We start from the raw sequence: 14960 nt of genomic DNA, 5'->3' as shown, positions 1-14960 counted from the left end.
TAGTAGTTTTCTGGTAGCATCTTTAGGATTCTCTGTGTATAGTATCGTGTCATCTGCAAACAGTGACAGTTTTACTTCTTCTTTTTTAGTTTGGATTCCTTTTATTGCTTTTTCTTCTCTGAGTGCTGTGGCTAAAACTTCCAAAACTATGTTGAATAATAGTGGTGAGAGTGGACAACCTTGTCTTGTTCCTGATCCTAGAGGAAATGGTTTCAGTTTTTCACCATTGAGAATTATGTTGGCTGTGGGTTTGTCATATATGGCCTTTATTATGTTGAGGTAAGTTCCCTCTGTGCCTACTTTCTGGAGGTTTTTACCATAAATGGTGTTGAATTTTGTCAAAAGCTTTTTCTGCATCTATTGAGATGATCATATGGTTTTTCTCCTTCAATTTGTTAATATGGTGTATCACATTGATTGATTTGCGTATGTTGAAGAATCCCTGCATCCCTGGGATAAACCCCACTTGATCATGGTGTATGATCCTTTTAATGTGCTGTTGGATTCTGTTTGCTAGTATTTTGCTGAGGATATTTGCATCTATGTTCATCAGTGATATTGGCCTGTAGTTTTCTTTCTTTGTGACATCTTTGTCTGATTTTGGTATCAGGGTGATGGTGGCCTCGTAGAATGAGTTTGGGAGTGTTCCTCCCTCTGCTATCTTTTGGAAGAGTCTGAGAAGGATAGGTGTTAGCTCTTCTCTAAATGTTTGATAGAATTCACCTGTGAAGCCATCTGGTCCTGGGCTTTTGTTTGTTGGAAGATTTTTAATCACAGTCTCATTTTCAGTGCTTGTGATTGGTCTGTTTATATTTTCTATTTCTTCCTGGTTCAGTCTCGGACGGTTATGCTTTTCTAAGAACTTGTCCACTTCTTCCAGGTTGTCCATTTTATTGGCATATAGTTGCTTGTAGTAATCTCTCAGGATCCTCTGTATTTCTGTAGTGTCAGTTGGTACTTCTCCTTTTTCGTTTCCAATTCTATTGATGTGAGTCTTCTCCCTTTCTTTCTTGATGAGTCTGGCTAATGGTTTATCAATTTTCTTTATCTTCTCAAAGAACCAGCTTTTAGTTTTATTGATCTTTGTTATTGTTTCCTTCATTTCTTTTTCATTTATTTCTGATCTGATCTTTATGATTTCTTTTCTTCTGCTAACTTTGGGGTTCTTTTGTTCTTCTTTCTCTAATTGCTTTAGTTGTAAGGTTAGGTTGTTTATTTGAGATGTTTCTTGTTTCTTGAGTTAGGATTGTATTGCTATAAACTTCCCTCTTAGAACTGCTTTTGCTGCATCCCATAGGTTTTGGGTCGTTCTGTTTTCATTGTCATTTGTTTCTAGGTGTTTTTTGATTTCCTCTTTGATTTCTTCAGTGATTTCTTGGTTATTAAGTAGTGTATTGTTTAGCCTCCATGTGTTTCTATTTTTTACAGATTTTTTCCTGTAATTGTTATCTACTCTCATAGCGTTGTGGTCGGAAAAGATACTTGATACGATGTCAATTTTCTTTAATTTACCAAGGCTTGATTTGTGACCCAAGATATGATCTATCCTGGAGAATGTTCCATGAGCGCTTGAGAAGAAAGTGTATTCTTTTGTGTTTGGATGGAATGTCCTATAAATATCAATTAAGTCCATCTTGTTTAATGTATCATTTAAAGCTTGTGTTTCCTTATTTATTTTTCATTTTGGATGATCTGTCCATTGGTGAAAGTGGGGTGTTAAAGTCTCCTACTATGACTGTGTTACTCTGGATTTCCCCTTTTATGGCTGTCAGCATTTGTCTTATGTATTGAGGTGCTCCTATGTTGGGTGCATAAATAGTTGCAATGTTATATCTTCTTGGATTGATCCCTTGATCATTAAGTAGTGTCCTTCCTTGTCTCTTGTAACATTCTTTATTTTAAAGTCTATTTTATCTGATATGAGAATTGCTACTCCAGCTTTCTTTTGATTTCCATTTGCATGGAATATCTTTTTCCATCCCCTCACTTTCAGTCTGTATGTGTCCCTAGGCCTGAAGTGGGTCTCTTGTAGACAGCATATATACGGGTCTTGTTTTTGTATCCATTCAGCCAGTCTGTGTCTTTTGGTTGGAACATTTAATCCATTTACATTTAAGGTAGTTATCGATATGTATGCTCCTATTACCATTTTCTTAATTGTTTGGGTTTTGTTATTGTAGGTCTTTTCCTTCTCTTGTGTTTCCTGCCTAGAGAAGTTCTTTTAGCGTTTGTTGTAAAGCTGGTTTGGTGGTGTTGAATTCTCTTAGCTTTTGCTTGTCTGTAAAGGTTTTAATTTCTCCATCGAATATGAATGAGATCCTTTCTGGGTAGAGTAATCTTGGTTGTAGGTTTTTCCCTTTCATCACTTTAAATATGTCCTGCCACTCCCTTCTGACTTGTAGAGTTTCTGCTGAAAGATCAGCTGTTAACCTTATGGGGATTCCCTTGTATGTTATTTGTTGTTTTTCCCTTGCTGCTTTTAATATTTTTTCTTTGTATTTAATTTTTGATACCTTGATTAATATGTGTCTTTGCATGTTTCTCCTTGGATTGATCCTGTATGGCACTCTTTGCTCTTCCTGGACTTGATTGACTGTTTCCTTTCCCATATTAGGGAAGTTTTCAACTATAATCTCTTCAAATATTTTCTCAGTCCCTTTCTTTTCTCTTCTTCTTCTGGGACCCCTATAATTTGAATGTTGGTGTGTTTAATGTTGTCCCGGAGGTCTCTGAGACTGTACTCAATTCTTTTCATTCTTTTTTCTTTATTCTGCTCCCCGACAGTTATTTCCACCATTTTATCTTCCAGGTCACTTATCCGTTCTTCTGCCTCAGTTATTCTGCTATTGATTCCTTCTAGAGAATTTTTAATTTCATTTATTGTGTTGTTCATCATTGTTGGTTTGCTCTTTAGTTCTTCTAGGTCCTTGTTAAACGTTTCTTGTATTTTCTCATTCTATTTCCAAGATTTTGGATCATCTTTACTATCATTACTCTGAATTCTTTTTCAGGTAGACTGCCTATTTCCTCTTCATTTGTTTGGTTTGGTGGGTTTTTACCTTGCTCCTTCATCTGCTATGTGTTTTTCTTCTTCTCCTTTTGCTTATCTTACTGTGTTTGGGGTCTCCTTTTCAAAGGCTGCAGGTTCGTAGTTCCTGTTGTTTTTGGTGTCTGCCCCCAGTGGTAAGGTTGGTTCAGTGGGTTGTGTAGGCTTCCTGGTGGAGGGGAATAGTGCCTGTGTCTGGTGGATGAGGCTGGATCTTATCTTTCTGGTGGGCAGGACTGCGTCCCGTGGTGTGGCTTGGGGTGTCTGTGACCTTATTATGATTTTAGGCAGCGTCTCTGCTAATGGTTGGGGCTGTGTTCCTGTCTTGCTAGTTGTTTGGCATAGGGTGTCCAGCACTGTAGCTTGCTGGTCGTTGAGTGGAGCTGGGTCTTAGCGTTGAGATGGAGAGCTCTGGGAGAGCTTTCACCGTTTGATATTACATGGAGCCAGGAGGTCTCTGGTGTACCAGTGTCCTCAGCTCGGCTCTCCCACCTCCGAGGCACAGGTCTGACACCTGGCCAGAGCACCAAGACCCTGTCAGCCACATGGCCAGGTACGTGGGGAATTTCTTGCCTTTTGAGAAGTCTGAAGTCTTCTGCCAGCGTTCAGTAGGTGTTCTGTACGAGTTGTTCCACATGTAGATGTATTTCCGATGTATTTGTGGGGAGGAAGCTGATCTGCACGTCTTACTCCTCTGCCTTTTTGAAGGTCTCTCACCTCTTGTCCTTTAAATGCTCTTCTGTAATGATCACTGTTTTCAGCCAGGCTGATACTATGAAGGTACTGTGATGTACTGGTATTCCTGATTGAGGATAGGATCATAACCTCAAGACCCAGGAGAAGAGTTGGTAAAATCTGTGTTCTATTTTTTTCCTCTGAGCGACAGAACAAGACAGAGGCAGGCACTTCCTTAGGATGCTCTGTTACATGAGTAAGGACTTAATTAAGTTTTCAAAGTGTTCTGTTAAACAGTCTTTAAAGATCAGCTTTATTTGCTACAGTGATTGAATAATGAACTTCCAAGAGAAATGGACGTTAGATTTCATTAATTCAGCACCTTCTTTAACTAAGGAGGAAGTTTATGCCTAGAGAGGTCTAGTGATCTCCTGGGTTCCTGCCAGTGACTGGAACATTACTGGACCCAGCTTTCAGATTGGAGTCCGGAGAATGTTCATAATTCTATGAAATGAAAACAAACACTGAAGGCAAAACGTCGGAGACAAGATGTTGCATAAAGAAAACTTACACTTGGGATGGTACATATACATTTTTTTCTTGGTTATAGGAATTTGGGGATGGGGCTGAGGGAAAATATGAAAGAGAAGGGAAATTACAGGGTGGGTGAATGCGGGGATCACTTCTCTTTCTGGGACAGGTAGTCACTCAACCATTGCATGTTGTGTTTGACTTTGCAAAAGTATCCTTAGGGAGAAATTTGCCTATGAATCCTTGTAGTCTAAGAAAAGGCATTAGCAAATATAAAATAAAGCACAAAAGCTTATTTTTTGAAAGGTTTAACTTTTGAGCTGAAAGATAAAAGATAATGAAATTTCCATTTCTGCTGGGAATATGAATCTTTGTAAATGGACAGCCTGAGGAGAGGAGAGGGGAGCTTACAGGAAGTTCTGCCGTTCTGGGGCCTCTGTGACCTTTGCAGGGAGCTGTCAACTGTTGCAAGCAGGAGTCACCATCATCACTTTCTTGACAATGACATATCATCTCTCTCAACTGGAAAGGTATTTAACCCATCAGTTCAATTTCTTCTCATCTTCACCTTTCTCTGCAGCTCCATTAAGCTCCTGTGTCATGTTCTCTGGGGCCCAGCCATGTGGATTTACCACTTTGATTAAAGCCAGGCCATAGCTGTTGGCTCCCCTATCAACCTTATACCTTTCCTACTATGAATGTTTCCCTCAATTACCTATAAATAGGATTTGTTGCAGTGAAAAATTATTTTCAACTTTGTAGGATCAAATATATATATACATACATACATACCTGTATAATCGTTCATAGATAGGCATTTTATGAAACCAGTTCATAGAGTTTGAAAACCATACTTTAGGAAGCCAGCACTGAGTCCAGAAAAAGTATTTAAAGACATAATTTGACTTGTAGCATCTAGAGGAGTGATGTTAAAACTGTTTGAAAGCACTGGATCCCTTCAGTTGTATATCAATACATAAAACAAGGAAAAGAGGACTGATCTGGTGCAAGTGAGTGAGAATAGGTGAGCCGCTAATCTTATCAATTGTCCACCTTCTATTCTGATTGCCATATTACCCTGGTGTCTCCTTGACTACCAGATTTCAAAGTAAAATGATTACTAATAATTAGACTTGTCATTGTTGGTCACAAATATTGAAGGCAGTTTTCAGTGGTAGAAGCAGTAGTTCATTTGTCAGGGTTGAATGTCTCCATGTGTGCCTGTTCCATTTCTTACCGTGCAGCTGGTCAGAAATGTGACTGGTTTTGATTTATGGGTTTATAGTAGGAGAAGTGTTATCAGTTCCTTCTAAGACACGTGTTTATGGCCTGAGGGAATTTTGACTCTAATTCCCACTTATTATACCAAAGTGGGTATATTTATTTTACCTTGCCTTGTTCTTAGCATAAGAGTATATTTATTTAACATTGCATTGTTTTATTATGTGTCTTTGGCCAAAACAAGAGACGATTATACTTTGATCTTTGTTGGATCGGAGGCAATTGTCAAATGTGCAGGAGATTTTATATTTCAAAATAGTGAACAATGGGGTCTATGTTTGCTCTGTTTCTGGGAAGTTTGAATAATAGAATTTTCACTGTTCTAACTTTAGCAAATGTAAGTGTTTCAATTTGATCTCATTTGGGACATTATTTTAAAGACTTTATATCATATACTGGTCTCTTACGAAACAAAAAAAATATGAGATAAAAATTAATGAGGACCCGTTTTGCCTCATGTAAACTAATACACTGAGATCTACAAAAAGTCTTGATATAATGAGGCCCTTCATTCTTTTATTAGTTAGGGTAATGCCAGCTGCTCCAAGCAAACCACAAATTTTCAATGGCTATAAACAATCGGAAGTTTAGTTTTTAGGTCATGTTGTAGTCCACTGTTGGTGTCCCTGGCTGAGTGGTGGACTTTCTTCCTCATGTGGATTCTGTGACCCAGATTCCTTCCACATTGTGGCTCTGCCTCTCTATAGATCCTCTATACAACTAGGGAAAGGGTTGGGGGCAGACAAGGCAACCCACTTCTTAACCCCCTTGGTCTGAAACTGCCACATCAGTTGACACATAAGAATGAGTCACACTCCCACCTAGATACCAGAGAGTCTGGAAAAATGTGGTCTATCTGGGTAGCTTCTTCTCAGAAATGACTGATACTTTGGAAAGAGGAACACAAAACTGTGGTGAGTACTTCATTCTCTCAGCCATGCATATCTGAATCTCAGGAACTCTGTTATAAAAAAAAAAAGAAAAAAAAGGTTCACTGAGATGTTGCATCACCTTAGAGTACTTTAGACAAAATCCTGAGGGAAATGATAGCATTTTAAAAAGTATACTGTAAAAACAATATAACAAAAATAAGAGCTGAACATTAGTGTGAAATGTAATTTATTGTTATTAAAATATTTTGTTTTCTTAGTTATTTACTTGCTAACATTTTATCAAAAACCAATTTTGTTTCTATTTTTGTGCACTCATAGTTGCCTACTAATTTCTTTACGTTCATCCATGATAAATATGGATAACTGTAATATATCTGGAAGACACACTCTAAATCTTGAGAAAATGAGAACAAATGAGATGCAGACAATGCAGATTTTTTATTGGTATGAAATTCAAGCAAATGAAAATTTACCCCCAAGCTACATTTTGCTGAATAATTTTATTTAGGCAGGAATTTATTCTGCTAGTTGGATGAAAAAATGAAGTATCATTAGGGCTGAAAACGCTTAGACTCATGCTTCTGATTGCTTATGACCCTATGTTTCTGAATTATAAGTTTCCATTTCAGTTCATTTTTCTACGTGGTTTTGCTGCACTTTTCTATCTCCTTCATGCAACTGTGTACGTTTTTTCCATGAGCCTCCTTCAGGCTGCACTCTTTTAATCTGTGTCTGTTCATTTCTTACATCTCCCTACAGGTCCCTCTGTCTTCTCTTTTTGTTTATGGAGTTCTTCATCTGTGGACAATGGAGAATGGTGAGATTTAGATTAGACATCAGTGGTATTGAAATTTAAAACGTCTCAGTGAAAACACCCGTAGTCTTGCCATGGTATAGTAAGAAGCGGAGGGCAGGTGTTTAGTGCTTGAAATCAGTGGGATCACTGTGTACCTTTATGTGACAATCTGCTTGTCACATCACTGTGTTCAGCCTTGGCCCAGAAATTGTCATTAAGTTAGAACATGAACCATGGACCTTTAAGAATGTTTCTGAATAGGTTTATTGAATGTACTCTTCCTCTTGCTACATTTTCTTCTTTCAGTGACAACCCACACCTTCCCCCCCAATTTGCCATGTCTCCTCAAGTGCATTTCTCTTATAGTGTTATTAACAGTCCAGTTCCCACTCAGGATGTACAACTAGAGATACAGTGATAGCACTAAATGACAAGGGGACAAAATCACCGAAAACATACAAGGCAGTTCATAGGGTTCCAGTCATCTGTAATCTAATTGTTTCAAGTCCGGAAAACAATCAAGAACCCTTATTTGTAATTCAATCCCTGCTAGAAATATCAGAAATCACATAGCCAGATAGTACAGTTTCATGCCTGCCCGGGGGCAGGGGGGTGTCTCTGGAAAGTTTGAGATGAGCAAGAATCAGGGAAATTATGTAAAAATGTATGGAAGAAAAAAATCACGTGACTGAAAAATATAGATAGATTTTCTTTGAGATATACTAGTATTTATCTTTTGGTTTGTAACACATGACTGAAGTTTGAGGAGTACAATAAAATTAACAGCAGTGGTAATAAAGTAAACTGGATAGTCCTGCAAAAATAAATTGGTAGATCAAAAAGAGAGAAGTGAGAGATACTTGAGTCACTTCTGGGTCAGATCTAGAGAAAAGCTTTCAAGGTCTCCTCTACAGGGTCATTATAAAGAAAATGTGAAATAGGTATGATTCTAAAATAAATACTCAGAATCAAGAAATACTCATTTATAATTTTAAATACTTTATGTTGAGATGAATCATGGCTTTGTTTCAATTATATATAAACAGTTTACTAAAAAATTTAAAAGTTTTTTGAAAAACCCTGTTTTCCTTTTTATTTGCATCTCACATATTGATAAGTTTGTCATTTTCTTGACCTTCTTAATTCCTCTTTTCTCCCCTCCCTCTTTTTTCCTGAATGCAAAATACATGTGTTAAAACATTAATGATTTTTAAAAAGAAAATGTGAAGTATCAAGCACTTCTCTTAGAAGATTCCAGAACACACAAGAGAAGGTTTTAGCAGAACTGGCATCACGCCCAGTCCCATGGCTCAAAGACAATTTTGGATGCCCCAGGATCAATGATTTCTGTGGTCTCCAGTGGATGTATCCACACCGGGGAATGTATGAAACTTATTTTGATTCACATAAATCTCAGAAGACTTTGCGCCAGTTACAAAACAATTTTAGGAATGTCCTAAATACAAGTGACTACAGAATTACTCGGATGGCCTGAATATCAGAAATCCTTGTGACCTTCATGTGTCCTCAACTCTCTGAAGCTAGGTTTACTCATTCTGTTTTCATGGCAGGAGTCTTTTTAGCCAACATAAAGCACTGGAAACAATGATCATTGCCAATGCTCTACCATATAGTTGCAAAGTATATTAAAAATGCATCCCATACTCCATCATTTGCAAGATTATTTGTGATGACTATTAAGTGCATAGTAAAATGTACTTGGCTTAAAATGTGTCACATTGTAACAATCAGCCTTCTGATATTTGTATCATATGTATAAAATAGAGTACATGTTTGTCAGCATGAAAGAATCCTAGGAACTTTGTACCTAGAGTTAAAGTAGGCACAAAACAGCCATGATATCACGGACAAGATATTTCAGGAATGTGGGACTTAATGGAGGATCTGAATTCAAGACCCAGCTCTCTCACTTAACTACTTTTGTGACCTTGGCCAGTCACTTAACCTCTCTGGGCCTTGGTTCCATTGTTTGAAAATGGTGGTATTACCTCCTATTTCAGTGGGTTGTTGTGGATTTTGTCCTTTGTTCATATTCTATCTTATTCCACAAAGGATTTGAAATGAAATGTGTATACTTGGAGATAAAATGCGTTTGCCAGTGCTTTGTAGATTATACAAATATAAGCTACCTGCCATTACTGTTGGGACCATTTAAATTCCTGGGGAGCTCTATCCTTAGAATGAGAGTGCTTCTAAGCAGATGTTCCAGAGACTTCCACTTAATAATTTCCAATAAAACAAATATTTATCCATGTGTTGCATAGACTGCTTACAGATGCCAATTTAAAATAAACCTAGAAGGAAAGAAGACTATCCAAGACCTTTTGATTGAAGACCATTTGCAATTAATAAAAATATCAGATTCTCACTTACTTAATGCTTATTTCTCATCAATACATAATTGAAAAGACTATGTATAATGACAAAAAGCTCTTAAGGATTAAGTAACTTTTCCCAATACATTGGTATCTTGTTAATCATAAAAAAAAGTATACACAACATTTGAGAAAGATTACAACTCCTAGGTGTGAGTCATTTTTATTCAGCTTAAAGACAATGCTTTTGTCGCCCTTAGAATTGGTGGATACCTCGCAATTACACAGGGGCTTTGAAATGTCAGTGGCCTACCAGTTCCCGTAATTCCTTTTATTATCATGTGCCATTTGCCTTAATCTTGGATTACTAACCGTGTTTATCTGCCCTGTGCATCTAAAGCCTCCGGAAAGATTGCTCTGGCATGCCCTAATAGCTCTTATCAGCTCACCCAGTGGCTCTTAAGCTTTGCTGCTCGAAATCCAGGAGTTACCCACACAGTGCCAAGCCCTTCTGAACAAGTCAACTGATTTCCTCGGTAAATGATTGCTGTTTATGCCAAGGCAGCCACAAACCCTTCTCCTTCCCTTTGTTAAAGTGAAATGGAACCTTAAGGACAGAAGCTACTCTACTGGCCATCTGGCCACATCCTCTTCAATTCCCATGGCTTAATTTTACCTAGAGAGGAATTACTGGGCTTGCTGTGAATTGCAAGGTTAGACCCCCTTTTCTCTTTTATCCTATATTTTAAGCTCCTTTGATTTTTTTTTTTTTCCTCTAGTATCTATATAGTATACTTGGCTGATAGTAAAACTGTTAATAATCTGTTTCATATTGTCTGATAAGTATGCTTACCTTTCCTCCTTTTCTATAACAGTTGTCTAGGGAAGTTTATTCAGTGTGCCTCTGTGGTTTTGTAAATTCAAAATAAACTAGTATTTTCAAAATATTGAAATTTTGAAAGCATTCACTTGACATGATAGTTCATATCACACAGAAAAATTATGAAAATCATGGAATACGTCTTTCCCCCTCCTTCATACTACACAAAACTGTGTTTTCAGTGAATACATGAGGAATACAGCCTTGCTAAGAGCTTTCCAATAAAGATTCTATTCAATAATTATAATTTCTCTGAAAATGAATAGTTAAGAGTTTGAGGACCCACATGCATGAGAGAGAATACACTTCAGTGGTGTAAATGCTTTGACTTCAGGGTAGGCTAGATCCGCAGCTGAATTCTGGGTTTCCACTTACCAGCTGTGTATCCTTGAACAGTTGTTTGAACTAAGACTTCATTTCCTCATCTATAAAATGGTGATTGTGCTGCAAACTCACAGGATTTTCCAAGGATAAAATGAGGCAAATATGTAAAGCAGCTAATAAAAGGGTGGGTACATAGCAGCATCTGCTGCTGCTGTTTTTTGTTATCGACAAGCTGAGGAAGAACAAAAGGAAAACTAACCTGGAAGTTTCAAATTTTGTAAAGGTCCCTTCTGCTAAAGTCAGTTTAGAAATCCTCCCTCAGAGAGACCATAATCTCCGGGCAGGAAACACAGGCTGCCTTGAAAGAGCTGGGCTGGGAGGCTAGATTCTCTGCTGGCAGGGCCACAGTCAAATTTCAGAGTGACTTCTCTGTGCTCTTTGACAGTATCATGTGACGTGACAGTACTCCCTGTCCTGGACAGGTTAGGTGACTTCACTGCACTGAACGATAAATCGACTCACTTTTTATTAGCAGAGCCTTTGCATTTCTTAATCCTACTCTTGCGAGGAGATCTCTAGAGAGTGTCTTTCTCTCTCTCTTTCTCTCTGCTTCTCTCCTCCATAGAAAGAACTCAAAACCCCATTTGGCATGTTATTAGAGCTAAAGGATTCAAGTTTAAAATATTGATAATACAGTGAGCGGTTGAAAAGCTGCCTATATACTTTTGTGCTCCCCTTCTTACCCCTTTGCACTGATCTATCACCTCTCTTTCAAAGAAACAGAATTCATCAATTCATCTTTCATATGCCTTATGCCACTTACCCCTCTGTACTTAATTGGCCCAGTGATTTCCTTTGCTTACGTTTAGCATTTATCAATCACAAGGAGCAATGCGTGGTACGGTGTGAACAGAAAATTCCACAGGACCCTCTTCACACTGGGGAAGGGGAACATCTGCTCCTTTTCTAGTAGGATGCCAGGATTTTAGAGGTCAATGTGTTTCCCCATCAAGGCTTAAGGCTTTGGGGACCAGGGGAAGTGTCAGGCTCCAAGCAGCATAATGAATGGCAGTTGCTGACTGGCTGGGTTTGCCTGTTCTCAACAGGGGATAGAGAATTCAACGTAATGAGCTGGTGCTCAACACACCCAGCTTGGGGAGTGAGGCAGGCTGTGCCTTTTTTTTTTTTTTTTTTTCCTGGTTCGGACCTGCATTTTCATCTGGGAAGAAATTATATGGAGATCTTCATTAGTGGCATCCAGCAGGGTTAAGGCTCCATGAAGGCTGATAAGCTCTATGGCTAAAAAAAAAAAAAAAAAAAACACAAAACCCATCAGCCTTTGTGCAGGGAGCCGAAGGTTTAAGTTGCTTGAACTGGAAACAGTCTGAAGAAGTGATTATGTTAAGCAAGTAATGTGTATCGGTAACATGGAATCAAATTATGCGGGTCAGTATCTTCCCGGCTTTCCCAGTGCATTAAATGAAGAAACAACATTGTATTTGTGCCGGGTACTTCTTGATGCCACATAGTGTCGGCACTGTCCAGTCATATGTACTTCCCAGCATGTCACCTCTAATTTCATGGGATTATCTGTGCTGTTGCTTTAATAGATACTCATGATCTTGAGCTTCCTTTGAACTCACAGCAGGGCAGTGCAAAGGCATTATTGGGAGCACTTCTGGGCTTTTTGTGTTATGTACAAAATTATTATTACGGTCATTTAGAAAGGTAGATATGTGTTGCTGTCATGCTTCCAAAAGTGTACACGTATTTGAAGGCAAGGGGAATTACTGAAGGGGAAAACACTGAATGCGAAAGATCTTTTGGGAAACTAGTATTAGAAAGGTGTCAAGGCAAGTGAATTCGTATTTGAAAGGCATATATATATAGGACAGTGGATCTCAAAGTGTGGTCCCCTGGCCAGCAGCATCAGAATCACCCAGGAACTTGCTGAAGATGCAAATCCTCCTGAATCAGAAACTCCTGAGGTGGGCTCAGCAATCTGTGTTTTAACAAGCCTTCCGGGTGATGCATGCTCAAGTTTGTGAAACCCTGCTCTAGGACTTATAGAGCACAAGAATCGGACAGACCCATATGTTCTGGGGTAGAGCAGTAGACAAGACAAATGTAGTACCTCCCCTTATGGACTTTATTAAATTACAAAGGAATATGTGGTACTTCACCCTGATGAAATGTTTATACATAACCAGCAGAGCCTGTAGTTATCCATACCATTTTGTTCTTTGTTTGAATGAAGCTGTTATCTTCTTTGCTTGCAGAGAAATGACTAACAAAAGATGACTGATAAGCGATTCCTTTGTGCATTTCAGAACCATCCCCCTTGCCATATGTATATCCATGGCGGTCGTCACAGTTGGCTATGTGCTAACAAATGTGGCCTACTTTACAACCATTAGTGCCCAGGAGCTGTTGCTTTCAAAGGCAGTGGCAGTGGTAAGTCTGAGTTGGGAAAATGCCAGTTTGAATTTAGGTTAATGAAATGATGCAATTTTATAGTAGTTCCCTCCAGCAGAAAGTGTTTCGAAATCCAGTAATTTTTTTTTTAACTGAATGATAATGAATATTTTAAAAATTTAGAACATACCTTAGCATATTCCATTTAACTGATAGAGCTACACTCCTATATGATTTCTCTGTACTGTTAATTTCATGTAAAACATTTCCACATATGCCTGCTTGAAAACATATTTCCACACATACATGTTGAATAGAAGTCATTATTCTTCCAACATGTCTTTAAAGGCAGGTGGGCAGTTACTGAGTTTAAATGAATGCATTTTGGGGTATGCAAATTGCAATTTATTCTGTACTCCTCCCTGTTTAGACGCTTTTCAAATGCTAACTTAAAATCTTTTTCCCAAAGTACCACTTTAGAATTTCCAAATGGACCACATAACATTTTTTTTTCTAGTATGTATATCATTTTGAATACAAGTTCTAGGATATTATTAATTTGAGGAAATACTGAGTTATTCAAAGTTAAACAGATGTCATTGCTATAGTACTTCTCAGAATATTAGAGAAGCTAATGTGCATTTTAACTCCCTAAGACGTGGATACTCATAATTTTACAGCATTTTCCAAAATTTATTTGACTTCAGGACCATCTTTTGCTTTCAAAGGTCATGTTATGGGACTGCTATTCTGTGACACAGACTTTTTGGTATAAAAACTTAGCTAGTAAGAGAGCACTCATTCATGACCTTATAACAATGAAGGGTGAAAAAAAAAAGAACTTCCCATCACTAGATGTCAGTTCCTTCTAAAATAGTCACTATTACCTCATATCAGCAACGTCCACAGGGAACAAATTATCTCATTTCATGTGAACCTATGTACGAGTTCACTGTATTAAAAAAGACTCTGCCCACTGCTGTAACTTCTACCAGACAACCAAATGCACAGAGCTTCCTGATGTCAGGCCGTCATCTCATCTTACTAGACAAAGGGCAGCACTTAGTCTTTGAGCGTAATGTGGTCCATTAATTACATAGCACCGGCTGCATCAAGGACAAGTAAAGAATCCCACATATTTTTTTTTTTTTTTGAAAATATATCCTTCATGAAAATTTGCAATGTTGCACATGCCATGGAACAAAAGGAAATGTCAGAAGTTTTGTTTAACTTTTATATTTTCTGTAGCTTGATTTCCTTGGACTTGTGTTGGTGTTCTAGCCTTTTAATAGGAAACTACAGAACGAATTGGCAGATACCTGAGAGGGCGGGATTGACTTCGTAAACAGAGATTCAGCTGATGTGATTATTCTGGGCAAAAGGTTTTCAGAACTGTTCGTATCCATAATATACACGATTAAGTCCTCAGTTATTTTTTGCCACGCTTTTAAGTCATAACAGTGGGATTGGTATATGAAACAGGTATCTGCAACACTTCTCAGTGTACCTTGGTACTTTGCTCTAAAAATGTGGCTTTCCAGACGAAAGAGAAGGTATTATACAGAAGGATTTCTGTCTCCAAAAGGAGAACTTCTGTACTGAGTTTTTTTAATTTACCAGAGTCAGAGACAGTAGATATCATAGTTGATAAAGATTTGATCAATGGATCTTTGCTCTTTGGAAGTAGAGGGAAGGTGCTTGTTTAGACCATTGCCCATAGTTCTGCAACAAGCAAGGACATGGTACCTGCCTTTGATTATTGTTCTAAGAGGTTAGTCTGACC

General features: G+C 38.1%; 1 protein-coding gene across 1 annotated transcript in view; it reads left to right on the top strand.

The window, feature by feature from the left end:
• SLC7A11 (solute carrier family 7 member 11) overlaps positions 1 to 14960 on the top strand; it is a 91770-nt gene that overhangs the window by 52823 nt on the left and 23987 nt on the right. Inside the window, exon 7 of the mRNA XM_068543450.1 lies at positions 13093 to 13216. Coding sequence (XP_068399551.1) covers positions 13093 to 13216 — 124 coding nt within the window. The remainder of the gene's footprint in view (positions 1 to 13092; positions 13217 to 14960) is intronic.

The sequence above is a fragment of the Eschrichtius robustus genome, chromosome 4 (assembly GCF_028021215.1).
Source record: "Eschrichtius robustus isolate mEscRob2 chromosome 4, mEscRob2.pri, whole genome shotgun sequence".
NCBI classification, from domain to species: domain Eukaryota; kingdom Metazoa; phylum Chordata; class Mammalia; order Artiodactyla; family Eschrichtiidae; genus Eschrichtius; species Eschrichtius robustus.
The sequence above is the reverse complement of the archived record's forward strand: the minus strand, read 5'-3'. Positions and strand labels throughout refer to the sequence as shown.